Source organism: Centruroides sculpturatus, unplaced genomic scaffold (assembly GCF_000671375.1).
Source record: "Centruroides sculpturatus isolate CEXI.00-Female unplaced genomic scaffold, Cexi_2.0 scaffold680, whole genome shotgun sequence".
Lineage (NCBI taxonomy): Eukaryota > Metazoa > Arthropoda > Arachnida > Scorpiones > Buthidae > Centruroides > Centruroides sculpturatus.
This window is the reverse complement of record NW_019384843.1, coordinates 103,511-116,021: the sequence shown is the minus strand read 5'-3', so window position 1 is coordinate 116,021 and position 12,511 is coordinate 103,511. Positions and strand designations below refer to the sequence as shown.

General features: G+C 31.0%; 1 protein-coding gene across 1 annotated transcript in view; it reads left to right on the top strand.

Moving 5' to 3' along the window:
• The window catches only part of LOC111630349 (transmembrane protein 185A-like), a 35,879-nt gene extending 24,553 nt beyond the window's left edge, over window positions 1-11,326 (top strand). Inside the window, exons 5-7 of the mRNA XM_023374441.1 lie at window positions 1,476-1,652; window positions 1,727-1,850; window positions 9,974-11,326. Of these exons, the coding sequence (XP_023230209.1) occupies window positions 1,476-1,652; window positions 1,727-1,850; window positions 9,974-10,212 (540 nt within the window). The 3' untranslated portion in view covers window positions 10,213-11,326. The remainder of the gene's footprint in view (window positions 1-1,475; window positions 1,653-1,726; window positions 1,851-9,973) is intronic.
• Window positions 11,327-12,511: the final 1,185 nt, after the last annotated feature.

Here is a 12,511-nt window from a genome sequence, read left to right as displayed (position 1 = left end):
GTTTCTAATTTTGAAATTTTTTTGCTGTGAATACTTAATTTTCTATTATATAAGGTGTTTTTTTTAAATCCTGCTTGATTTTAAAGTACTGTATCATCCAGATGGAATGTCACATCAACATGAAATAAGTTGTAAAATTTTACTTAAACTTCAAAGTTTGATAGCAACTTAGTTATTCAATGCCAGTCCTCCAACTGTGCTCCAGTGATGTCCAAACGCTCTTGCAATCATTTCCAGAATTCTAAAATTGCATGTTAACAATGTGGGGGTGCAAGATGGGCCATCCCCATTTAGCCTGTTATGTAAGATATTATTTAGATGAACAATTTGGTGAGTGATGGCTTGGTTATANCAGAGAGGCGACATTCTGTTGCCAAATTCTGCTCTGTTTCCTTCTGCTCAAATTGGTGATATCGTACAAATACAAGTCCCTGATGTTGACCGTGGCAGTACAGATGCCCGAAATGTGTTGATGGTTGTTGTTGGAATAGAAGACTCTGACTTTTATAAATTAACAAACAAAAATGTACCCTCAAGCAGCTTTATACCCATAATGCATTCGTAATTTATAAAGAAAAGTTACTTTCCATAGATGATATTTCTTCTCAAGAAATATCACTGAGAGAAGCAGCTGCAGCTAATTCGAAAAGTGGAGGGCAAGGCTATACACACTGTCATTGCAAAAACAAGTGTTCCACGAATAACTGCAGTTGTAAAAGCAAGGGACTTTTGTGTAATTTAAAGTGCCATAACAGTTTAAGTTGTTGCAATAAATAAGATTAATCACATAATTTATTGTAAGTTTATTATTGTATTATTTTCTGTAATGATTTAGAATGTACTGTTTGTTTTAGATTCAACAGTTCATTTACATGTGCTGTTACTTAAGCTTTCTCCTATTTTGACATATTAAAAAGTTGTATTTTTGTCTTAATGTAATAAAAATACTTTTATTCAACATTCACTATCAGTGCATGCTGAATGTTGACATTTGCCGGTGTAAGTGAGAAATAATGATATTTAGCAAATATTTTGTACATACTCGAAATGACTGTGAAAGCTGACATTCACCGGAGAATGTTGACATTCGCCAGATATCGGTTATTCACAGTAATGTGTATGTATGTATGTATAATCTACTAACTTGTAAGGTATAAAAAGAGGCTTAAAAATGATACCATAAGGTTGTGTAAACAAAACCTTTACACAAAAATAAATCAAACTTCTTTATTTTTACATAATTATCCAGGAACAAAAATTGACACAGTTTCTTCTGTCTCTAAATTATGGAATCTGATCAATAGTTGGAGGCTTTTCTGAGTATGGTTTTGACCAGCCATCAGAATTTGAAAGTGCTCTGAATTAAATTGACAGAACTTGGATGGACTTAATGCATTGTTTCAGTTCTCAATTTTTAACAGACCACTCATTTCTGTACACCTTCTGTTTCAGCTGGTACAAGAATAATTTATTAGGTGGTATTTGTTCCTTTGTGGATAGTTATGTGTTTGGCAGTTATTGGTGTTCTTTATGCGATTATATTTGCAAGCATTTTATTAAGAACACCAGAAGTTGGTCCAGAACAACGTCGTACCAGTATACATTCTGCAATTTCTTACAGTATGATAGTAGTGCCATTGTTAATTTTTTTGGTATGATAATGGTATTTATTAAAAGTTAATTTTAATGCTGTTAGCTTTCTAAATCAATTATTATTTTGTTTTAGGTATTATTATCTAATAAACTGGACAGAGGAAGTAGTTTAAGCTATACAGCTACTTGCATTCCACTTTTTTTCACATTTGTTGTACTCATTCTCTTGTCATTTGGATCCAAAGGAGGAAATCATTGTAAATATTTTTAATATGTTTATTTTATTTTAAAAATTTTTTATTGATAACTGTAAAAGTAGCTATTTCATTAAAAATAATCTGAATTTGATTAATATTTTCACATTTCTAGAATATTGCACAAAAATAAATGTTTTATTTAACTTTGATCATGAAAATCAGAATTTAAGAGAGAAAATTATTAATGTTACTTAAAAAGAAATTAAATAATTATATGATTGAAATGTTTCAAAAACAATACAGCATGCTTTCAGTTTTTCATTATATAGAAATTTTACTATGAAGAAATTTAACTTGAATAGTTCTTAAAGAATAAAAATAATTTCTGTAAAATTAATACAATTAGTCCTCAGTTAAATCAATAGATTTAGTAGATCCTTGATTATCTGAGCCCTAATTAACCAAGTGAACCTGTAAATGAATACAGTGCATTTCTTACAATTCATAAAAAGCTTTGCCTTGAATGCATTGAACGTGTAATATTTTTTATTTCAACTGTACTGAATGAGTGGCTGATGCTTAGGAGACTGTGAAACATTGTAGAAATGAAGACAGTAACTGCTATAAGACAAAATACTCTAAATGATTTTTTTAAAGTTTAATATAACAACATGTATTAAAAATGATTTGTTTTTGTTATCCATTATTATTTAATTTCAATGTAAGACAAAACTTTCACATTAAAATGTAACTACAAATAATACATACTTTACTCTTAAAATTATTTTACATACAGTAGAGCGTCGATTTTCCGAATCAATTGGGGACTGGGGTTGTCTGGATAACTGATATTTCGGATAACTGATTTACATATGAAAAAATAGTTTAACGTATCCGATGCCGAAATTTTTCTCCGTTGTGTGTTGCTTCGCGTTGAATTTTCGTCAATGTTAAGCCTAACAAAGACTATTGTATTGTTAAAAATTATTTTTTTATTTTGTACAAACAAAATAAATATATTGAAAAATATAAAAATAATAAATAATTATACTTCAGATGTTAATTTAGTATCAAAAACGGAAAATATTTGAGTAGCCCAAGACATAGCCAAAGATTGAAGCGACACAGCACTGGCGAAAATTTAAGTTTGCCACTGGAATTCTTTCGGATGATTGACTTTCGGAAAATCGACGCTCTACTGTATNGATATCGTACAAATACAAGTCCCTGATGTTGACCGTGGCAGTACAGATGCCCGAAATGTGTTGATGGTTGTTGTTGGAATAGAAGACTCTGACTTTTATAAATTAACAAACAAAAATGTACCCTCAAGCAGCTTTATACCCATAATGCATTCGTAATTTATAAAGAAAAGTTACTTTCCATAGATGATATTTCTTCTCAAGAAATATCACTGAGAGAAGCAGCTGCAGCTAATTCGAAAAGTGGAGGGCAAGGCTATACACACTGTCATTGCAAAAACAAGTGTTCCACGAATAACTGCAGTTGTAAAAGCAAGGGACTTTTGTGTAATTTAAAGTGCCATAACAGTTTAAGTTGTTGCAATAAATAAGATTAATCACATAATTTATTGTAAGTTTATTATTGTATTATTTTCTGTAATGATTTAGAATGTACTGTTTGTTTTAGATTCAACAGTTCATTTACATGTGCTGTTACTTAAGCTTTCTCCTATTTTGACATATTAAAAAGTTGTATTTTTGTCTTAATGTAATAAAAATACTTTTATTCAACATTCACTATCAGTGCATGCTGAATGTTGACATTTGCCGGTGTAAGTGAGAAATAATGATATTTAGCAAATATTTTGTACATACTCGAAATGACTGTGAAAGCTGACATTCACCGGAGAATGTTGACATTCGCCAGATATCGGTTATTCACAGTAATGTGTATGTATGTATGTATAATCTACTAACTTGTAAGGTATAAAAAGAGGCTTAAAAATGATACCATAAGGTTGTGTAAACAAAACCTTTACACAAAAATAAATCAAACTTCTTTATTTTTACATAATTATCCAGGAACAAAAATTGACACAGTTTCTTCTGTCTCTAAATTATGGAATCTGATCAATAGTTGGAGGCTTTTCTGAGTATGGTTTTGACCAGCCATCAGAATTTGAAAGTGCTCTGAATTAAATTGACAGAACTTGGATGGACTTAATGCATTGTTTCAGTTCTCAATTTTTAACAGACCACTCATTTCTGTACACCTTCTGTTTCAGCTGGTACAAGAATAATTTAATTGAATGCATTTGTGCTTTGTTGTGCTGAAATAACAGTCTCCATATTCCTCTAGCATGGAAACTATATCTGTCATGCAGTGGCATACCATAGTGGGGGCAGCCTGCCCCGGGCAGCACTTTTTAGGGGCGGCAAAATTTCACAATAAATAATAATAATATCTTGTAAAAATTTGAAACATCCTAATCTATACTTGCATCACGCCTACGATAGTGCTATCATCTGGACAGTCCGGGAATCGGCTCACCGTCCGGGTGAACAATAAACTTTTCCTTTCTGCCTGGCAGCCTATTTTCCGACAATTCTCGCTAACCTTTTACATTATTCTTTTTTACAATTTTTCAGGATGTTTTATTCTTTAAAGTTTAGCAAGTTCCTAAGTTGTGCTTGTGGGGTCTTCCCCCCTTTTTCTCGGTGCGGACTTACTTTTTTCCGCTCGGGAGTGCAAGTGTGTGCGAGTTTTTTCTACGGCGCTTTTTTTCATCAGCGAGTTGGTTTTCTTTCTTCTATTTTTAAGTTTCTAAGGTGAGTGGTGAGGAAACCTTCATCCTAACAAAACATAAGCCCCAAACAAAATAGAATAAAAAGCAAAATAAAAAATAACTAAAACTAATACTTGAACTTGGTTCCTTACACCTGGACTTTTTCCATGGATCAAAGCCATAGCACCAGACTGTATGGGTGCATTGTAGCATTCATACAGAAGCATTGGCTATCAAAAAAAAATGTCATTGCTTTTAACTACAACTATGCAAGAGTGTGTAAAATTTATAAACTTTATAAAATCTTGTCCACTGGATTGAAGAATATTTTCTGCGTTTTGCAAAAAAATAGGTAGTGAACATGAACATCTGATTTTACACTGCAAGAAGTAATGGCTATCAAGAGGGAATGTTTTAAGAAGACTTATTGAAATGAAGGAAGAAGTTTTAATGTTCTTAGACTAACATGACCAATGTCTACAGATGTAATATTTGAATTTAAAGATAGGTTTCATGATGTCAATTCTAACATTTTTAATTTTTTGAATAATTCAAATCTGACATTACAAGGTAGCAATGTAACTGTATTTAAAGTGCAAGAGAAAGTGGAAACTGCAATGAAAAACTCAATTTGTGGTTTTGTCATGTGGAAGCAGGAAATTACGAAGCTAACAGAATTAGAAAATGAGTATAATATGAGTTCCATGCCTGATGAGATTTTAGCTGCTATCAAGGAACATCTGCTAGGACTGAAGACAAGTCTGGAGGAGGAATATTTTCCCCAAATCAACAGCAACAAAGCATGGATAAGGAACCCTTCTATGGTGAACATAGAATCGAAGACAGAATTGCTGGATTCGGATATTGAGTCTATAATTGAACTGTTATTTGATATGGCACTGAAAGACATCTTCAACAGAATACCATTAATGGATTTTTGGTTGTCTTGTCATCAGGAATACCCAGTTTTAGAAGAAAAAATGATAACATTTTGTCACGACCTATAAGTGTGAAGCAGAATTTTCAACATAACTTTATTCTTAGATCCAGTTCAACTTCCAATTGGTTTCTTTATTTATTTTTTTAAGAAAAGCAATCAATCTCCAAATCTGAAGTTTCTAGTTAACAAGAAACAGCATCACACTTGTCATTAATAAAATATTTATTAGGTTGTTTGGAAAGTAATTTTGTTTTTTTTTTTACCACTAGACAGATTATCGTATTTTTTCTGTCATTTTCATTCTAAACCGTATTATCATTATATATTTTGACAGCTATCATTTTAAGGCTTATTTGTAAAAAATTTTGTTTGATTTTGTGCTATTGTTTATTTTTTGTGTCCCATCAAATATGGAAGATCAAAAGCAGCATTTTTGGCATATTTGCTCTTTTATTACCAAAAAGGTAAGAATGCTGTTCAGGCGAGAAAAAAAATTGTGAGATGTGTATGGAGAAGATGTATTGACAGAACAACAGTGCCAAAACTGGTTTACAAAATTTCGTTTTGGCAATTTCAATATTGAAGATGCACTACATTCTGGATGGCCAGTTGAAGCCAATGAAAACGGTACTGAAATAAAGGTACTGATTGAAGCAAACTGCCGAATAACAACAAATGAAATTACTAAGAGATTAAATTTGTCAAATTGAACTGTTTATGATTACTTGAAACAAATTGGTTTAGTTTCAAAACTTGATATATGAGTTCCACATGTTCTTAAGGAGAGATGCTATCTTTGGTGGGATTTTAAGGAAATTATTTTTTAAGGGAATTTTTTTTTTTTTTTAGCTTTTACCAGACAATTTAACAATTGATTCGAAAGTGTACTGCCATCGAGTAAACAAATTGAGTAATATCATCAAACAAAAGGCCAGAACTGATCAACAAAACAGGTGTAGTGTTTTACCACAATAATGTCAAATTTCACACAAGTTTGGTAACTCATCAGAAACTGTTATAACTTAGATGGGACATGCTATTGCACCAACCATACTTGCCAGATCAAGTGCACTCAGATTATTACTTGTTCCGGTCTATACAAATTTTTTTTAACTGTAAGACATTTACTTGAAATGACAATGTCAAAAATCACTTGGATCAGTCTTTTGTAAGCAATGATCAAAACTTTTACGAATGTGAAATCATGCTACTACAGTACTAGAAACGATGACAACAGGTATTTGACCAAAATGGTCGATAAATACTTCAACAAAATATTTGTTTATTATAAAAATAGTGTGTTTTTTTCCACGAAAAAACGAAATTACTTTCCAAACAATCCAATAGTTTTAGTTTGATTTGTTTACATTTGCATATGAGCCTCTTTTAGAATAATGATGAATATATGAAAACTGTGTGGACATTCAAATCTGTTTTATTTTACTCATAGGTCATTGTAGGTGATGAAAAGTATAAAAAATAACCAAACCATGGGAAAAATTTTGGGAAACCCTGCCTTAGACCTAATCAACTTTTTCAATCTACAATTTAGTATTTTAACTTTTAATGTTAAAGATAAAAATAATTATATTAAATTTCAGATATGTGAATTATGAGCTTAAAAACAAAGAATGATGTGAATATGGAATTTACATTTAATGTTGTATATACAGGATGTCTACTTAAAGATCTTTCAAGCATTGCCTGGGTATGCATGTGGTGCATGCTTGTTCTGTTGCTAAAATAATCAATACTTAAATATTTATCCACTGACAAAAAATTAATTCATTTACAAAATGTCACTGGGGAGAGCATATTCCAAGAATAGTGACCATGAATAAGTGAGTGAGAAATATCTGAATATCCTAAACACATTGGTGGAGAATGGCTTGATGACTTGCCATTGGTGCAACTACAGCAGATTTTGCACCAGATGGTGCACCTTCTCATTCTGAGATAGACATATCAATGGTTCACAGAGCAGTTTGGCAACCATTGGATATCACCATGGTGATATCCAATGGTTGCCAAACTGCCATATCATTATGGGAAATGTGACCATGGAACAAGGTTGTATTGGACAATACAGCCTTGTTCTATAGCCACCACATTTCCCAGATGACCCTTCTGGATTTTTTGTCCTGTGAAATCATCTAAAAGCAGAGGCAGATCTAGGTTTTTCAGAGCCTAGAGCTTACTGAAGTCCAACGGGGCCCCATTTGTTGTTAGATTAAGAATCTTTACATCGATTACAATAAAACAAATATTAATGATGATAATTTTTAGTATTATAGACTACTGTATTAGCTATTTTTTACAATACCATTAGTGCTCATTGTTAACGAAAAAGTATTAAAAGTTTATGATAGTAATTTCATTTTTGTGGGTGCCCGAGGCATAAGCCCTATTAGTCCCTATGTAGATCCGCCCATTTGGTTTTCGATTTTCCCGTCAATCGGACGATGGCCGGACCGATTTCTTTACCGTTACTTAAAATCGCCGCAACCAACTGGTAAATTCCGGCTATTCCAAGTGGGGAGAAATAAAAGTAACCGCCGGCGCTTCTTCCGTTATCTTCATCACCCGTTTACCGACTTTACCTAACTATAAACTCTTTTCTACGGAAACCGCCGTGCCGCTAAACGGAGAAGCTTAAACCGTGGCCCACGGTGTCCAACGGTCTTTCGGGTTACTTTTTAAAACCCTATACAACTAATATTTAGAACGACTTAAAATACGTAGTGGTAACGGGCGGCGGCATCCCTCGACCCACAGAGAAAGATAAATGGATTAGAAAAACCTGCAATAACCTATGTAAAATTCTTTCGATTTTACGCTGGTGCATCTCTCTCGTTCATTCAATTTAGTCGTAAATGACGCTGCCAAAGTAACGGTTAATTTTTTAACATTGTACAAGAATTGTACACGTTTTTTTCTACATCCCCTTAAAGATGGGATATACAAAATTGGTTTAACATCGAAATCTGTCAGTAATATAAAATCGGAGAGCGGAATAAAAATATCAAATATTTTAATGGATTTTTTAACTCCCGTCAACTATACGCAACTATGGTAAAAACGTACCGGTAAATTCTTATCGGTTGGGTTAAGTTATAAATCTCGTCGCGATTCGCGTAATCGGGCGAGGGCGGCCAAATATCTAGCCAGCGGGCGGCTAACGGCCCGGATGGAATTGGATGCGGCATACGCGTAGGTCCACCCCAGGTCNTCTGTTTGATGATATTACTCAATTTGTTTACTCGATGGCAGTACACTTTCGAATCAATTGTTAAATTGTCTGGTAAAAGCTAAAAAAAAAAAAAAATTCCCTTAAAAAATAATTTCCTTAAAATCCCACCAAAGATAGCATCTTTCCTTAAGAACATGTGGAACTCATATATCAAGTTTTGAAACTAAACCAATTTGTTTCAAGTAATCATAAACAGTTCAATTTGACAAATTTAATCTCTTAGTAATTTCATTTGTTGTTATTCGGCAGTTTGCTTCAATCAGTGCCTTTATTTCAGTACCGTTTTCATTGGCTTCAACTGGCCATCCAGAATGTAGTGCATCTTCAATATTGAAATTGCCAGAACGAAATTTTGTAAACCAGTTTTGGCACTGTTGTTCTGTCAATACATCTTCTCCATACACGTTACACAATTTTTTTCTCATTTGAACAGTATTCTTACCTTTTTGGTAATAAAAGAGCAAAATATGCCAAAAATGCTGCTTTTGATCCGTATTTGATGGGATACAAAAAAATAAACAATTGCACGAAATCAAACAAAATTTTTTACAAATAAGCCTTAAAATGCTAGCTGTCAAAATATATAATGATAATACGGTTTAGAATGAAAATGGCGGGAAAAATACAACTAATCCGTCTAGTGGTAAAAAAAACCGAAATTACTTTCCGAACAACCGAATAATTCAATTTTTGGGGGCTCAAGCTCTATTAGTCCCTATATAGATGTGCCCCTGCCTAAAAGCATCAATAGTATATCCAGCATCACCACATGATGTATTTTAACACTTAAATAAGCATTCATCATGTGCAGTAATGGAAAGAACTATTAGATCTGGGCAGATATTTAAGTGAATTACCCTGTATATCCAGTTTAGTTTCAGAATAAATGAATAAGTCTTATGTTCAAATGTTGTTTGTTAGTTAATGTTTGTCAATTGAACATTTTAAATTTACAGACTATAAAAGTGATTGTAGATATCTTAGTTAAGAATGGAAAGGGGAAATGTAAAATTTTTGGAGACATTGTTTAAAATTTTACATCATTTACAAAGACTATTCTCCTGATTTGAGTCAAAACAGTTTGTTTTTATCTTATTCTAAGGTGATTTATTTTTTTTTATCTTCAATAGTTCTATTAATTACAGCATTTAAGTTCGTACTTACACAAAAGTCACCAGAAAATTTTCTAGAAACTTTTTAAGTTTTATTTTTTTTCTAATTATCTTTTTTTTTTTTATTTCTAGGGTGGTTTGGAATTCGCAAAGATTTTTGCCAGTTTCTTCTAGGAGTGTGTCCATTACTACAAGAATATGGAAATATATCATACAGTTTGCATAGTAATGAACCTGAAGAAAATGAACCATCTGAAAGAACAACAATGTCAAGGAAACCACAGTACATCCATTCCAAGAAGAAAACACATCTTACACAATCAGAAATTAGGGCAGTTGTTCCTGCACTTTCTATTGAAATGCCTGATTAATGTATATTATTATAATCACAGAAGAAATTAAATATGGTTGTATTTTTTGTTGTGATTCAAACAAAGCACAGCTGCATTTTTTTATTTGAATTTTTGACAAATAAAAAAATATTTTCTGTACAATGGATGGATTAGATTAAATTGCCAGCAAGCTATGATTTCAAATTTTTAGAATAGTTTTAATTTCTGTGATATGCCAACATTTAATGATCAGATCTGATGCTTGAACTTGGAAACTTTCACAATAACATCAGAAATTTCTGACCATAGCTCATTCAGTTAGATTAACTTAGAAGAGAGAATAAATTGCATTGTTTATGAATTAATCATTCCAATCAAGATTTGATTTACACCAATAGATATTGTTGAGAAACCAAAACATTTATGGTGGCTAAACTGCACATTGCATTACTTTCGACAAGGTTATTCACAGCATAAAGTATTCAAAGTTCTTGCATTTATTGTACTAATAGATATATTGTCACTCAAATAAGTACCTGTCATGAAGAAATTATTTGTATATAAGTGTTTATTTATGCTACTAACTTAAAAAAACCATTGTACATAGAACAGCACATACAATTGTATAAAATGTGAAAAAAGTAACATCAATTCTATGATATTTTTAATTTTTGTAGATAAAAAAAATAGTTGCCATGAATATGACAATTTTTCCTGATATATTTTTGATATATGTTCCTAAATGAAAAGTAATTTGTAATTCTATAATTGATTACTTAAAATCTAAGGTATATTTATTTGCTCCCATGTAAAAATTTATTTTAACATGTACTTATATTTTACAAATGGCACACTTTTTTCAATATTTTACATATAAATTGAATTAATTTAATCATTTTTATATACAGCCTTTATAGATAATGAAATTCTATTTATTGATTTTAGATAATGTTGAATCTCAATAGCTAATTATTATAAAATGTCATATGTTTAACATTGTTAAAATAACTCTTTACATAGTAAGATATTTATAAGTAATATAATGTTAAGAATTTATTCACATTGCCTTTAATATTTGTTAACTTTAAGTGTATAATTGTCAAATCACATATTTTAAAAAGTAATTTTTTTTTTTTGATTTGTGATAAAATATTAAAAATTAAGAGATTAAAGTTGTTATAGAAAGTTGTAGAGTATTTTTCTTTGTGTGTATATATACACACCTTTTTTTCTTTTTTTTAAATTCTGTCTGCCTAGAGGAGACTAAGAGGGCTTTTTTTAGTAAACCTGTTATGGGTTTGGCCAGGTGGTGAGTGAAGAGGTTAATTATCCAGAATGAACAACCCCAAAATATTGCTGAGTTTTTCAGCCTATCCAGATTTGATCCCAATATATATTTACATAATAACTGAACTTTAGTATCAAAAGTTAACAATAGCACTTCTGCTTCATTACAGTATCCACTTCATTTAATATCTCTCAAACATTCAAATAATTTTAAATATTACTAAACATGTATCTTTGGTGATACTTGGATATATTCCAATTGAAATTTATGGAACACCAAAGTTTAGAATATTTGTTTAAATTTGGATTTGTCGTGATCAAAACAGACCCATGTCTCTCTCATTCAAATAAATTCAAATAAACATTTTAAATAATAAAACTATGATTCATGAATGTAAGTCATAGAATTTACCTGTATACCCCTGAAGATGGACTTTTAGTAGTAGCTAAAAGTATTTGAGAGAGAGATATTTAAATGAAATAGATACTCAGATAGAGTAGAGGGTATTAATTTTAGTTTATATTTATTTGGATTATTAGTTCCAGATTCATTAAGTTGGAAAATGATATTACATAGTAGAGTACATAAATAGAGCAGAATATGACTTAGAATAAATGTAATGTGTTGTGGATCTGTAATATTTAATCTGTATAATCTTCCAGCTTATTAGATCTTGTAATTCAAATATCTTATGTAGTCAATTTTGGGATAAAGGAATTTAATGCTTGTGATACTTTAGTTCAAAAATATAAGTGACATCGTTATAGTGAAATGTTCTGATATTTGATAAATAGAAAATTGATAATTTCCTTTAAGGAAAAAATTGATGAGTTATGAAATTCAGCCAGAGTCAAGTACTTTAAATGTTATAAGAAATATTTATCATACTACTATTGCAAAATAATTCATTTTTTAAAAATGTTTTCCAAATTTTAATGCTGTATTTTTAATATATTTTAGATTAAACCAATTAATTAGTATTAATGAGATAAAATGTTATTCAATCCAGTATTCTGCATGTAACATAGAGGTTTTTCTCTAGGATTTTAT